A 16,116-nucleotide genomic window follows, 5' to 3' on the forward strand; every position below is an offset into this window, starting at 1 on the left:
ATCTTCCCCCAGAGTGATTGGATAAATGTGCACTGAGAGCAAATGTGTTTTGGGAACTCCTGGTCCTTCCTCAGTAGTGACTGGCACGTGAGATGGTTTCTTGCTTTATATTTTTTTTTTGAGTGTTAGAAACAACTGGCTGTGTCTCATAAGTTTTCAGTTATTAGATATTTGGATTCTGAAGTAGTATTTTTCATAGACTGTGGTATTTATTGCTTCAAAAGTGCAGGTTACTTATTAGGCTATATTCACACTGCCGTTGCCCGCCCGTACAGTACCGTAGCGGGCAACGGCAGTGTACGGGGAGAGGAGGAGGAGGTGAGCGCAGCTCACCCCCGCCCCTCTCCATAGCAACCTATGGCGCACGGCGCCGTATTACGGGAAAAGATAGGACAGGTGCCGTGCGCCCATAGGAGTATATGGGGGACGTATATCGGCCGTATATACGTCGGCCGTATATACGTCCCCCATACGTTCGTGTGAATATAGCCTTAGCTCCATTGTTACTTATTAGCTCCATTTTTGTGGCAATCTTGGAATATCTGTTAACAATTGAAAAATGAAGGATATGTTATTTCATATTTTCAGCTTTGTATTGTACAGTAATATGCAGAAATAATTTTTCGCCAAAACTGTTAAATAATAAACAATTAATTACAACATTAACATCAACTACAAGAGGGTTAAATGCCTCAGCCTATGACGATTATTAACTCTTACTATTTTTTATTTATTTCTTTATTGCAAAATAATAGAAAAAAGATATAATAATTTTCCATAAATACATAACAGTATCATTAAAATCATCTTAAAAGAAACCTATCATGAGGAATCTATCTGATGGTAGATTCATCCTGCCTGCCTCTTCTCTTATTTGTTATTTAATAATCCCCGAACTTGTTAAAAACATTATTTTAGTAATATTTAAATTAACTTCAGAGGCTACTGGGACATGTACTAGCCTTAGCTCTTAGGGCACAGCCAGGTTAGTACACACCCTGTAGTCTCTTCAGTTCATTTACATATCACTAAAATAAAATTAGGGCAAAGACAGGCAGGAAGAATCTACAATCAGATCTACTTAGTAGGTTTCCTTTAAATTAGTAATTGAAAACCAAAGGTATATTCACTGTTATTTTATCCAACACAGCTAAAACACAAACCCTTCCCGCCACCCTTAGGGTAACAATGGTATTTGTCTATACTTTCATATATACTAATCTGAGTTACCACCTTAACATTGCCGTACATTTGTTTTTTTTTATCACTCTTTATTGCATTTTTTGTGGGATGAAATACATAAAAATCTTAATTTTTGCTGCTTTTTTTACTTTTTTTCTACGGTGTTTATTGAGCGGCTTCAATAATGCTCTTTTTTAAATGTACGGGTCGTTACGGGTGTGATGATGCTATATATGTGGGATTTGTGTTATGATTTAGACCCCTAAATAGGGGAGGGGCATATAAAGAAAGAAAAATAGAGACAATACGAACATAGAACAAAATCATACATTTTTAAACAAAGTGAACAGAGCAGGTATTAACTTGGATGCATAAAAATTTGGTGAGGTTGTAATCATAACAAGGCACGTTTACTAAAATTGAAATGGTATGACAACAAAACCTATCAATTATGTTAAAACGGATTTTCGGTTACGTTACCTCTAATTTTCCTTAGGATTTAGCTTACTTTCATATTGCTTTATTGTGATAGCCACAGAATATTTTTGAGACATGGATTAAAATACATCAATTCCTTCCACACAAGAGATAAAAAGAATAAGATATGTTAAGCCAAAAGGAATATTGGAAAATGCACATCTGTAGCTATGCAAAAACTAGTAACTTTACAATACTGTCACCATCAGAAACAATACTGTCAGCACCTGTCCAGCAACCACGCAACCACAACCAGGCTAGCTGTCAGACTAGGTAAGTGGTGGCGAACTCACCCTGCAACATCCCTGCGGGTTAAGGCCCTGCCAAAGCAGATAAACCGCCCTGACAAGGGCGAACCCACTATCAGGAACCTAACTGATGGTCCCTAAATGACCCTACAAGATGACAAGGAAGACTTACTTCGTCTGGCAGCTGCTGGATGGTGGAGCGGACAGGTAACCGGAATACAGATATAGACCAGTGTTCACACTAGCGCACAAAAGACAAACACAGATCTAAGACAGGTCACACCGGGAGAGACAACAACACTGAGGGATAAATCACAGATAAGACAAGCGAAGTCAAACAAACCGGGTCAAAACCAAGATGGCGGCAAAGGTACAGAATCGTATAGAAAATAGAATGGTCAGTAGGCAAAGCAGAAGTCGATACACAGAGTAGCAAAACAACATAGCAAGAGCACTAGATACACAGGTAAGACTGATATAACCAGCAAGGCATGATGGGAGTAGGTAGGTTTATAAGGCAGTTCCCGGACACGCCTCCAGCAACACACTGGGGAAACTGTCCATCAGGCTAGTAACCCTTGCTGGGCAGGGCTGAAATGCAAGGAGCAGGTTGTGGTTCAGTTAATCCAAACACAAACACTAAGCCACAGTTCATAAACAAATTAACACCATCTGCCAACTGAGGATAGTGCAATGTTTTGGCATGGGTGTTACAGTACCCCCCCTTTTATGAGGGGCCACTGGACCCTCTCCATTCCCACGCACCATTGCCTCCTCCCAAGCTCCATCTCGAGGAAAGGAGTCTTGAAGCTAGCAAGAGCACTAGATACACAGGTAAGACCGAAATAATCAGCAAGGCCTGATGGGAGTAGGCAGGTATATAAGGCAGTTCCCGGACACGACTCCAGCAACACACTAGGGAAACTGTCCATCAGGCTAGTAACCCTTGCTACTGGCCTGAAACGATGCAGCCATGACTGCGACCTTTAAAAAGGGACTTTCGGGACAAGTTTTAGCACTGTTGTCTACTCTGAGTGAGCTCATATCTCTAGATATCAGTTTTATGGAGCGCTCTGCGAAGCAATGGCTCGAGCAAGGGCAAGTCTGGGTTCGAAGTTTACCTCATTTGGCTCCTGCCTTCCAAAGACCGCTTGCCATGACAGCTGCAGAGGAAACGATTCAGGTGGACAATGCTCGGCTGTGTTTCCAGGAACGATCCAGGTGACTTCAGCAGTCTATTGTGCCAGACTGGAACACTTCCTTCAGACCTTTCCACTCCATCCTCAGCGACCGGGAAACGCACCCACCTAGTGCTCTTGGGAGAAGCATCCCTAGGTGAGAACAAAGCTTCTCCATGTTTAAACATACCGTCCTACTCAGCTCTGGGACGAGTAATCCATTTCCAGCCTCTGCCTTCCTGGATTCTGGTACGGAAGGAAACTTCGTCGATGCTGTCTTGGTCTCTCAGTACCATCTTCCTGTGGTCCGTCTCGAGAAACCACTGGTCATCTCGTCAGTCAGTGGGCAGATTCTCCCAGTACCGCACTGAACCCCTATACCTACAAGTCTTGCACTAGGAGAAACTTTCCTTTTATTTGCTAACCCGATGCACGTCTTCAGTTCTTCTGGGCCTTCTGTGGTTATGCACCGGTGCTCGACTAGCAGATGGGTAAGGTTCTCCGCTGGGGACTAGAATGCCAGTCACGTTGGTTGGAACTGCCTTGTCCTGTCTCCGCCGTTTGACTTCCGAAGTCCTCCAAGCCTCTGGTGGGTCTCCCTGCTCCATATTCGCACTTTGCCAATGTTTTTTCAGAGAAGCAAAGAGAGACTCAGCACATCGACCTTATGACTGTCCAATAGACTTGATGTTGGGCGCATCTCCTCCACGGGGTCGAGTGTACTCCTTATCTGTTCCTGAAACCGCGCCCATGTCGTAAAGGAGAACCTGCAGAAAGGCTTTATATGCAAGTCCTTATCCCCTGCGGTTGCAGGATTCTTTTTGGTGGCCAGGAAGGATGGTCCTCTCCGTCCGTGCATCGATTTTTGCGGTTTCAATAAGGTCACGGTGAAAAACCGCTACCCACTAGCCATGATCACGGAACTGTTTGATTGTCTACGTGGTGCCAAGGTTTTCACCAAGTTGGACCTGCGGGGTCAAATAACTTCATCCGCATAAATGAAGGTGATGAATGGAAAACTGCCCTCAATACTCGAGATGGGCACTTTGAATACCTTGTTATGCCGTTTGTTCCAGGAGTTTGTCAACAACATATACCTTACTATACATATACGAATACCGACTTACTTTATACTGTTGGGCTCTATCTAGACGATATCCTGGTGTTCTCTGTGGACATTGAGTCCCATCAAGCCCATGTACGGCAAGTTCTCAGGCGCCTAAGGTCCAATTGCCGTTATGCCAAACTCAAAAAGTGCCAATTCCATCAGAATTGTTTCCCATTCCTTGGATATATTATCTCAGACAAGAGACTACAGATGAATCCTGCCAAGTTCTCTGCAGTACTTCATGACCGCGGCCAGTAGGACTATGAGCTATCCAAAGATTCCTGGGCTGACCATGGAGAACGCCAACTCTAAGCTCTGGCCTCCGGCAGCTGAAGACGCTTTCAAAAAGCTAAAATATGCCTTTTAATCTGCTCCCATTCTCACCTGGCCTAACACTGAGAGGTTGATGACTCATCCGTTGGTGCTGGAGCCGTTCTCACCCAGAAAAGGCGCAAGGACCAAACTCTCACTGTGGGTTCTACTCCAAGACCTTTTCAGTCGCAGAATGGAACTACTCTATTGGTGATCGGAGCTTCTGGCTATTAAACTTGCTTTGGAAGAATGACGTTATCTTCTGGAGGGTGCTCATCATCCAGTCAGTATCTATACTGATCACAAAAACCTCCTGTACCTTCAGACTGCCCAGTGTCTCAATCCAAGACAGGCTTGTTGGTCTTTCTTCTTCTACCATTTCAACTGTCTGATACATGTCCGTCCTGCAGAGAAGAATGCAGAGAAGAACTTTCCTTGAATGTTCTTGGAGAAGATACTGCTCCCAGACATATTGTTCCTCCTGAATGGCTGGTTCTTGCTGCTCTTGTGGACCTTCAGCAACTTCCTCCTGGCAAGACGTATGTCCAACCTCCCCTTCTGAAAAGGATACTGACTTGGGGACATTCTTCTGGTGTGACTGGGCACCGTCGTGTACAGCGCTCTGCCGCCTTCATTTCCCATTTCTACTGGTGACCAGATCTGGTAAAGGATGTACAGGATTTTTTGGGTTTCTGCACTTCCTTTGCCTCAAAACAAGCCATCTCATCATATACCTGCTGGCCTTCTTCTGCTGTTACCGATACACAGCTGCCTGTCAAATCATGTGGCAATGGACTTTATCACCGATCTTCCATTTTCCTTGAGTAATACCTGGGTGGTAACCAACCACTTCTCCAAGATGTCCGACTTTATGGACTTCCCCTGCACATTGTCTCGGACTGTGGGGTCCAGTTTGTTTCCCGTTTCTGGCGATGCCTGTGCGGTCATCTACAATTCAATTCAATTCACTTCAATAAATGATCTTTTTCCAGCAGGTGCCAGTGTTTTTTAGGATGTTAGTTATTTCCTTAGTTTTATCATTTTACACGGTAATGAAATTTAAAGTGTATTTCTCATTATTCTAATTTTGATCATATATTTTTTTACACCTTTTTTCTTCAATACGCACTCCTGTTGGGTAAGACTTAAGGTCTTGTGATATGCTTGTTTTAGAACACAGGGTGGGTAACCTTTATCTAAAAAGTATTTTTTTTTAATGGATGCCTGTTCTTTAAAAAGCGAACAGCTCTGTGCAGTTTTTCCTCACCCTTTTGTATTGACTATAGGGGATGTTCTCTTTCCACTTTTTAAAATGGGAACTTTCAGAATTCAGACAGCTGTTAGTCTCCACATTCTTAAAGAAGGTGGACATAGATATAGATCCTTCATTAATGCGTAGTTCCAGGGAGGTGATAGGGAGGTGATAGATTTTTCTTGATACTCTATTTGAAAAGATATCCCCCAGTTATTAGTATTGAGGTACTCTGTGAAGGGTTCTGCCTCTGTTTCTATGCCTGTCGATATCAAAAACAGGTCATCAATATAGCGCCCATAGAAATAAATGTGATTGCTGAAATGGTGGGTGGATATTATATACTGGGTCTCGAAAACACCCATAAATAAATTGGCGTAGGCAGGTGCTATTCTTGTGCCCATCGCCGTACCTCATTTTTGATGGTATATTGTAGGTCCATATGTGAAATAATTATTCTTGAGCACTAATGTAAGGAATTCTAATAGTAGTTCCCTAAAGTTATCAAGTACAGTTGGATCTTTCGATAGGAACTTGTTAATACATTCTGTACCCTATTGATTGTATATTTGAGTACAATGCATTTACATCTAGTGTTAGAGGGAATAATATGCAGGTAAGTCTATATTCTTCAGTTCATTTATTAGCTGGTTAGAATCCTTGAAGTAACTAGGGATCTTGATGAAATAAGGTTGCAAGTAAAGATCCACAAAATGTGATAAATTGCTAGTGATGGACCCAATGATACAGTATAATCGGGCGATCAGGTGCTGTTTAGTCATTTTTGTGTATTTTCAGGAGAAAATAGAAAAAGGACATGTTGGGAAATGGAATAAAAGGAAATTTAGTCTCTTCTTTGGTGATGTTTTTTTTTGTTTAACAGCTGTATCAAGTAATATTCTTGTATACTTCTTTAAGCTGGGAATGGTGTCTTCCTCGACTTAAGTGTAATAATACGGGTCTGATAGTTTGCTTATGAATAGATTGATAAGTTTAAAAAAAGACAAACTCTAACAATGATACATAGCACATTTCGCAGTGTCTCCCACATAGAAGCAATTATTAAAACTCATATGAGGTGGTACTTTACCCCTGCCAGGTTAAGCAAAATATTCCACTCTTCCCCCCCGGGATGCTGGCGCATCTGCGGACAAAAGGGAACCCTGGTACACACCTTATGGTCTTGTCCCAAGATTCAAGGTTTATGGAAACAATCTTTTGATTTACTTCAAAGCCTCAGCATAAATAACATAGTTTTCTCCCCGGCGACAGCTCTGCTTCTAATGAACTTAAAAGAATTACCACTTAAGGACAGGACCATATCTGCCCATATACTTCTTGCCACAAAAATGGTACTTACAAGACACTGGAAAGAACCAGCATGTCCGGGGTTAAATGAGGTGATTAGCCAAGTTAACAAGATTTGTGGATATGAAAAAGCTATTGCTATTCAGACAAAAAACTTAAAATGTTCCAAATGCAATGGGATAAGTGGACGCAGAGCTCATACTACCAAGATTGACACCCAACACATTAATACTTTAGGCCTGTTATATGTTTTAGGTTATGTGTTATTTGTCTATCGTTTTAAAGGTTTACGAATACTATTTACATTACTACAATATATGTCCCAAACCAGACTACCATACGGCCCCTAGGGCCAACTGAGGAATAAACCATTCAAGTTCTTGTGATCTTACTGACCCCCCGGCCTGTGACAGAAGGACCCGAGTGGGTTTTCAGTAGGACTGAAACAAATGAACATATATATCTGGCAAGTGTATTGTGATATGTAAATTCTTGCTGTATTACAAGCAATGCTCATTTGTTATAATGCATGGTGGCCCTTTTTTTTTTTTTTTAAAAAGCCCAAAGAATTCATGTGTGCATCTCGCTTGGCAGATATCAGAACTTGATGTTTATAACAACTAACCAATGTTTTCTAAGAAGAGAACTGAGGTCGGATTACCTGTCAGGGCCCATTTTTATTACTTTCAACCAATGATAGATGTTAGAGAGGACAGTGACCCAGCAGCTAGATTAAACTTCCTGATCCTCTTGAGCAGTGAAAAGCCAGAAAAAAGCTGTGAGGATTTAAGACTTTTCCATGTCTTGTAAATGTCCTTGGTGAGATTAGGCACTTGCAAAGGAGTCTTCCAGAAACTTTCTCCGCTATCTAAGTACATGTTTACTCTTTGCCTGGGTTGAGTGTGCATGTGTGTATAGGAGTTTGGCAAGGTAGCCAGATGTATGTCTGGCTTTAATCAAGCATTATGGAAGAATGGTAAACGTTTTGAAAGAACAACAAAGGTAGCTAATAATTTTCTTTTTACTGAAAATTTTAAAACCTTACATTTTGCAAACATACAAAAATAGACCCAAGAAAAAATGTTTTCCTTAAAAAATGAATTACCTTAATGTTTTATTTAAATTTATATTTGAGATGAAAACAGATTAAACAATTTTATGGCTTTGGCTGGAAGTACAAAAGATCCAAGCTCACCTATTTACCCACCACATCGCTGATCAGCACGGACCAAACTCCTCAGTGGAGCTTTCATCGGAGATAGGAATGCACAAAGATCCAGCTTCTTCTTCAAACCAAGTAAGCCTATTTTATTGGTTCATCCACGACTTTTCATTTCCATGTAACACAGAGTAAAAACAGTCTATAAGGAACATGTCCAGCAATAGCGCAACCACAACCAGGCATAGCGCTAGCTGTCAGACTGGGTAAGTGGTGGGGAACTCACCCTGCAAAGTCCCTACGGGCCAAGGCCCTGTATGCAACAGATAAGCTGCCATGAAAAAAGGCGAATCCGCTATCAGGAACCTAACTAATGGTCCCTGAATGACCCTACAAGATGACAAGGAAGACTTTCTTTGTCTGACAGCTGCTGGATGTTGGAGAGGACGGGTAACAAGAATGCAGATATATACCCGTGTTCACACTAGAACAGAGAAAACCAACATAAGTCTGAGACATCAAAATCAGGGTCACACTGGGAGCTGTCAATCACAGGCAGCTCTGGGTGTGATTTTTCAGCACACAAGCCTGAAACCTGATCTCAACAGAGTTCTGACACAGTCTATGGGGTACATTTACTAAGAATGGTTCAAACTGCACTGTGTGGCTTGCCACTGTATAATGCAGTGTGCACCAGATTCATGATTTCTGGCACCTGTTCATCATGAATCTGGCACTCCCTGAACTGGCCCAACAGAGTGCACCACTTTTTTTGGTTCTATCTTTAACATGGAGCATGCAACACACTTCTGTCAGACCTGCATGTTAAATCCGACGCACGGTCCGAGTGAGCACCAGAACGCCCTCTAATTTGTGTTGCATGGAGACTAGTGCAGCTGCACCACAAAAGGGCTGCGTGCATCACAATTGTGGTGCAGGCACTTCTTAAATACCTGCGCAAGCAATTTCCACTAGAAAGAATGTGCAAAGTCTACCAGAAAGCCCTTAGTAAATGTGCCCCTGTGTGTTTCTAGTGGTCACAGCACCCTTAAACATGATGAGCACCAGAAATGTGTAGACTGTTTTAACTCTTTTGTGTCACATGTAGTTATAGATTAACCAATAAAAGAGGATTACCTGGTTTGAACAAGAAGCTGGATCTTTGTATATTTTTGGCTCTGATTACCAGAGACCTATTCTCAACACTAATGAGAAAAGCCACCCCTGTATTTGGAGTAATTTTCCAAATAATTAAATATGTTTTCTATTTGTGATGGGAATTAAGAAAATTGCAAAAGTGACAATACTTGTCTCTTAATCTTGTACAGGTACTTGTGATGCAAAGAGAATTTTATAAAATTTGACGTCGAGCAATACAGATCTGAGCCTACACAGTCAATGGAACACAACTTGAGGCTTTTTGAAAAGATAGTCCTGAGTGATTCAGTGGCTTCTATTGTCCTTTGGCAAAAGCATTTGAGCTCCTGCTGACATTGAAGACCTAAGGGAAAACAAAGCCAGAAGAAGAGAGTACCAACCAAAGAACACAAATTTGTCCTAAGAAGAAATTGAGCTTCTTCTACTCAAACCTATTTCTTGTGTGAATCGTAAACCCCCAATCTGTCACCCTGGAGTCGTGGAAAAGGTGGAATGAAGGAAGAATGGTGTGGTGTGAGAAAGGGGTTCAGATCCTTCTGACTACGGTAGGAGCTTTTGCTGCATTCGGGCTCATGACAATCGCAATAGGAACAGATTACTGGCTATATGCCAGGGCCTTCATTTGCAATACCACTAATATATCAAGTGAGGAAACGCCACAAAAAGATAAGAAAGACCCTGGAGGGTTAACACATTCTGGTCTCTGGAGAATTTGCTGCTTGGAAGGTAGTGTTTTCTCTTTTCCTTTGTGTTTAGTGCAACTTAAGAAACTGTATATTTTTATCTTATTTTTAATAGAAAGAGAATATGTAAATGTGTTGCCCCCCCCCCATACTTACAGTAATTTCAATTAGGGTCCACAAACCCATATGTTATTATTTTAAGTGCATCATTGTATGTTAGAATATGTATCCTTATTTAGAGAGTAACTAAACCTTTGAAGCATTTTTTGTATTTTAGAAATGAATAGAGCAGGTGTTAATAGTAAACTTTGAAATATACTCTATTAAATAAATCATCTTCTCTGTAGCATAGTTCTGTTCTCCATGTTCTCTGTCTTTTCAGAGATTGTCGGCAAAGAATTAAGTCATTTAGAACATTATCAGGTTCCTTATCTCATCAGCTGTCTTTGGTGCAGGTAGACAGTGAGCTGATTTCCAGAAACTGCTTAAAGGGAACCTTTCACCAGGGTTGCAAAAGCCTATTACACCTGCATTGCAAAGATGTTGTGGCTCCCTGCCAGAACCCTGAGCTGAGTTAAGGCATGCATTAAATGGATGCATTTAAAAAAAAACACTTGTATTATCTGTGCTGCTCAATCACTCCTTAGCTCTTAGCCTCTGCTTCTCTGTTTGTTTACAACCACACCCCACCCCATTGATGTCATCTCTCCAGGAGGTGAGATCTGTCCCTGTGTAAGTGAAGGAGAAGGAGGTGTGGACTGGGAGCTGAAGAGGCACAGATAAGACAACTGTCTTTTTTAAATACATCTAAAACAAAGCTCCCCAATACTCAGCACAGAATTCTGGCAGGGAGCTAGGTAAGGTAATACACACAATTATTATTGAAAATGAAAGAAGGCATCTTTGCAATGCAGGTGTAATTGGCTTTTGCAGCCTGTCTTCAGTGAATGACAGATCACCATCTTGTCACCATCACTGTTGTTTTGTCATACTGTCATAGGACAGTACAGTTGTAATGTTAGCAATGAAAATGACAACTCGGCTTGCAAAAGATGACAACTTACACAGGTCCATACACCAAAGCATAAGAAAGTTTTTTTTTTTTTTTTAATGTACTAAAACATATACTGACATTATTAAGTATAATTTGCAATGCAGAAAATGAGCAAAACAATAAAATGCAAAAACAACAGCAAGTGGTAAGCAAAATGAAGGACACAGGAATAGATTTTCTTAATAAAGTATTTAAGTCAATTATTATCTGTGCTATATATAAAATGTAGTTGAAAAGTTTACTGATTAAAACTGTTTTTAAAGTTTTGGTGGCAGAATGTGTAAATAATATGAGCTCCAAAAAATCATGGAGAAAATAAACTGCCCATAACTCTTGAATAAACTTGTTGGCCAGTGACTGATTCCAAAAATGAAATTTCCTGTCATAAAATATCTATCCACATATGAACACTGTTCACAAATGGAAGACATTTTAAAACCTTGTAAAATTTGCCAGCAGCTGTGAATAAGAACAGATTAAGTGAGGTGATGGAGATACAATGGGTAAGGAAAGTATTAAGACCACTTTACATTTTTTTATTCTTTGTTTCATTGCAGCCAATTGGCAAGATCCCAAAAGAAAAATTGCTAATTTTTGTGTACTCTGCACCCCATCTTGACAAAAAAATGAAATGTACATATTTTTGCTAATTTATTAAACAATAAAAACTGAAATATCACATGTTCATTCATACCCTTTGCTGTGACTCTCATATTTAACTCACAATGTTGTCCATTTCCCTCTGACCCTCCTTGAGATGGTTTTTCTTTTCGATTGGAGTCTAGTTGTGTTTAATTAAACTGATTTGACTTGATAAGGAAAGATACACACCTGTCAGAGCACATGAGAGTCATGAGGTCTAGGGAACTGCCAAAGGAGTTCAGAGACAGAATTGTGACAAGGCAAAGATCTGGACAATGTTACAAAAGAATTTCCAAAGGCCCCCATGATCCCTAAATAGAAGAAGTTTGGGGCAACCATAACTCTTCCTTGACCTGGCAACATCATGCTTTAGGGGTGTTTATCAACTCCAGGGACAGAAAAACTGGTTGCTATGGAAGGAAAGAAGAATGGAGCCAAATACAGAGATATAAGAAGACATTGACATTGTTCTTGTTTAATAAATTAACAAAAAGTTTCTGTTTTCAGTTTTTTCTGTCAAGATGGGGTGCAGAGTGCCTGCACATTAATGAGCAAAAAATAACTTTTTTAATCTTACCAATTGGCTGTAATGAAACAAAGAGTGAAAAATGTAAAGTACTTTCTGTACCCACTGTACATATTTGCAGTGACCAGTGCATCTAAAAGCACTTATGAGTCCATAAGTAGAAGCATCTAAAACTGGCATAGAGAGCAAGTGAAATAATATTCAGGTCTTTAACCTGTCCAATCAGATGATTGCTTGTTCATGTCCCCATGGTGGAGCTAACAAAAAAGTAAAAAAAATAATTAAAAATAAAATTGAATAAAAATGAAATTAATAAATTACCATATATACTCGAGAATACAACACAAAAAATGTGCTGAAAAAAAACTAACTCTGCTTACACTTAAGTCTATTAAAACAAATGTGTACTCACCTTCTGATGCCCCCCCCCCCTTCCCATGGTAGGTCTTCTTCTTTCCATTGATGTTCCGGCTTCGGGTTCGTGTCTCCGTGTGATGCCATTGCTTGCGTAATGATGTCAGCTACTATATGTGGGGGGTTAAGGGAAGGGCTGCGGGCTGTATACTGGGGGTAGGGGCTGCAGGCTATATACTGAGGGCTGGGACTGTACATTACATTTATATTCCCATCACATTTGCGCTGACATAATTAGTTCTTGTGGGCTCAGTTTTTACGACTTTCACTCTTCGCTCCAAATAACACGCCTACTTTATTCGTTGGTTCGGTGCGATCGCGGTGATACCAAATTTATATAGGTTTTATTATGTTTTAATACATTTTAGTATAAAAACAGTTATTCGGTAAACCCCGTAACGGAAAAATGCGCTCAAATGTCCGAATCGACTCTTTTATGCCGTTATGCAACACATAAAAAACATAATAAAAAGTGATCTAAAGGTTGCACAGCCCCAAATATGGTAGCAATGAAAACATCAGCTTATCCTGTAAACATGACACCTTAGCCAACTCCGTACTCCAAAGTATGAAAAAGTAATTGGAGTCAGAATATGGTAAAGCTAATAATTTTTTGGGGAACATAAGTTTTTAATGGTAAAATCTATTAACACCTAATAAAACAAATATAATTTGGTATACCAAACCAAAGAATATAGTAGAGATGCCATTTGGAATGTACAGTGAAAGATGTAAAAACAGAGCCCGCCATAAAATGGCGCGAATGTGGTTTCTTGTCAATTTACTCCATTTCGAATTCTATTTCCACTTCCGAGTACAAGGGTTGGAGTATAAAATACCATCACTAGGAAGTACAATTAGTTTCGCAAAAAAACAAGCCCTCATACTTATACCGCTCTGTACATGGAAAAATAAAGAAGTTATTAATTTTGGAAAGTAGGGAGCCATAATCAAAGTAAAATGGAAAAAGTCCATTAGTGGCAAGGGGTTAATATGCCCCATATACCACATGATAAAAAGTTTAAAAATTCTCTGGGTTTGTGGTACCTGAGGCCACGTTCACACACATGGCATTTTGGAAATGCAATCCAAAAGCTCCACTTGTGAAAATATATTTTGGTAACATTGTGTCACCATGTGTCCAGACAGTGGGTTACATCCACAGGTGGTGTGTCCTCCTACTCGGAAAAAAACTGCACAATATATTCCTAGATGAATTTTCTACTTTTAGTCAGTAAATGTGGGTTAATTTTGATGCTAAATGAAAGTATTAAAGATAAATATTTGCGAATTCCAAATCAAACCTTCATTTTCTTAGAATTTCTGTAAAATATATAAAGAGTTAACAAGCTTCCTCCCTGCTGTTTTGAATAATTTGAGGGGTGAAGTTAATGGGGTGATATGTGGGGATTTCTATTAACAGAACTTCCAAAACCTCTATAGAAATGAAATGGTCCCTAAAATAAGTGATTCTAAAATTTTCTTGAAAATTTGAGAGAATGCTGCTTGATTTGTGATCTTACTAGCGTCATAATAAAACAAAAGAACACTTCTAAAATAACGCCAACAAAAAACTGAGATATGTTAAGTGTCAGTTTGAAAAACAGAACATTTTGAAGTTACAAAATGTAGCAGAAAAACAAACTGAAAAACGCTTGGGTAAGTTAAAGCGTTCTAAAGTTATAACCAGATAAAGTGACACATTCTGGCTTTGAAAAATAGGCCTTGGTCACTAATGGGTTAAATAAAATTTGTGTTTACATCACTTCAACGTTTACACAGCATTTAATTGTGTTTGTTTCAGGGCCGGATTAAGGTTGGTGGGGGCCCCTGGGTGCAAAATCTGGTGGAGGCCCCCACTGAGTGTAGCCTACTGACACGTCCTCCTGCTTCCTTTCCACTATCCCAGCAGTAACACACAGCTACATACATACAGCCGCCTCGCCCCCAGTAACACAGCTACATACATACAGCCGCCTCGCCCCCAGTAACACAGCTACATACAGCCGCCTCGCCCCCAGTAACACAGCTACATACAGCCGCCTCGCCCCCAGTAACACAGCTACATACAGCCGCCTCGCCCCCAGTAACACAGCTACATACAGCCGCCTCGCCCCCAGTAACACAGCTACATACAGCCGCCTCGCCCCCAGTAACACAGCTACATACAGCCGCCTCGCCCCCAGTAACACAGCTACATACAGCCGCCTCGCCCCCAGTAACACGGCTACATACAGCCGCCTCGCCCCCAGTAACACGGCTACATACAGCCGCCTCGCCCCCAGTAACACGGCTACATACAGCCGCCTCGCCCCCAGTAACACGGCTACATACAGCCGCCTCGCCCCCAGTAACACGGCTACATACAGCCGCCTCGCCCCCAGTAACACGGCTACATACAGCCGCCTCGCCCCCAGTAACACGGCTACATACAGCCGCCTCGCCCCCAGTAACACGGCTACATACAGCCGCCTCGCCCCCAGTAACACGGCTACATACAGCCGCCTCGCCCCCAGTAACACGGCTACATACAGCCGCCTCGCCCCCAGTAACACGGCTACATACAGCCGCCTCGCCCCCAGTAACACGGCTACATACAGCCGCCTCACCCCCAGTAACACGGCTACATACAGCCGCCTCGCCCCCAGTAACACGGCTACATACAGCCGCCTCGCCCCCAGTAACACATTTACATACAGCCGCCTCGCCCCCAGTAACACAGCTACATACAGCCGCCTCGCCCCCAGTAACACGGCTACATACAGCCGCCTCGCCCCCAGTAACACGGCTACATACAGCCGCCTCGCCCCCAGTAACACGGCTACATACAGCCGCCTCGCCCCCAGTAACACGGCTACATACAGCCGCCTCGCCCCCAGTAACACGGCTACATACAGCCGCCTCGCCCCCAGTAACACGGCTACATACAGCCGCCTCACCCCCAGTAACACGGCTACATACAGCCGCCTCGCCCCCAGTAACACGGCTACATACAGCCGCCTCGCCCCCAGTAACACATTTACATACAGCCGCCTCGCCCCCAGTAACACAGCTACATACAGCCGCCTCGCCCCCAGTAACACAGCTACATACAGCCGCCTCGCCCCCAGTAACACGGCTACATACAGCCGCCTCGCCCCCAGTAACACGGCTACATACAGCCGCCTCGCCCCCAGTAACACATTTACATACAGCCACCTCGCCCCCAGTAACACATTTACATACAGCCGCCTCGCCCCCAGTAACACAGCTACATACAGCGCCTCGCCCCCAGTAACACAGCTACATACAGCCGCCTCGCCCCCAGTAACACGGCTACATACAGCCGCCTCGCCCCCAGTAACACAGCTACATACAGCCGCCTTGCCCCAAGTAACACAGCTACATACACCCGCCTCGCCCCCAGTAACACAGC

General features: G+C 42.0%; 1 protein-coding gene across 2 annotated transcripts in view; it reads left to right on the forward strand.

Annotated features, from left to right (window-relative positions):
- The window catches only part of CACNG8 (calcium voltage-gated channel auxiliary subunit gamma 8), a 174,896-nt gene that overhangs the window by 52,208 nt on the left and 106,572 nt on the right, over nucleotides 1–16,116 (forward strand). Inside the window, exon 2 of one of the 2 annotated variants that reach the window (XM_072110475.1) lies at nucleotides 9,553–10,108. The exons of the other annotated variant lie outside the window; for it this stretch is intronic. Coding sequence (XP_071966576.1) covers nucleotides 9,886–10,108 — 223 coding nt within the window. The 5' untranslated portion in view covers nucleotides 9,553–9,885. The remainder of the gene's footprint in view (nucleotides 1–9,552; nucleotides 10,109–16,116) is intronic. 2 annotated transcript variants of the gene reach the window in all.

The sequence above is a fragment of the Engystomops pustulosus genome, chromosome 6, assembly GCF_040894005.1.
Source record: "Engystomops pustulosus chromosome 6, aEngPut4.maternal, whole genome shotgun sequence".
In the NCBI taxonomy this organism is placed as follows: Eukaryota; Metazoa; Chordata; class Amphibia; order Anura; family Leptodactylidae; genus Engystomops; species Engystomops pustulosus.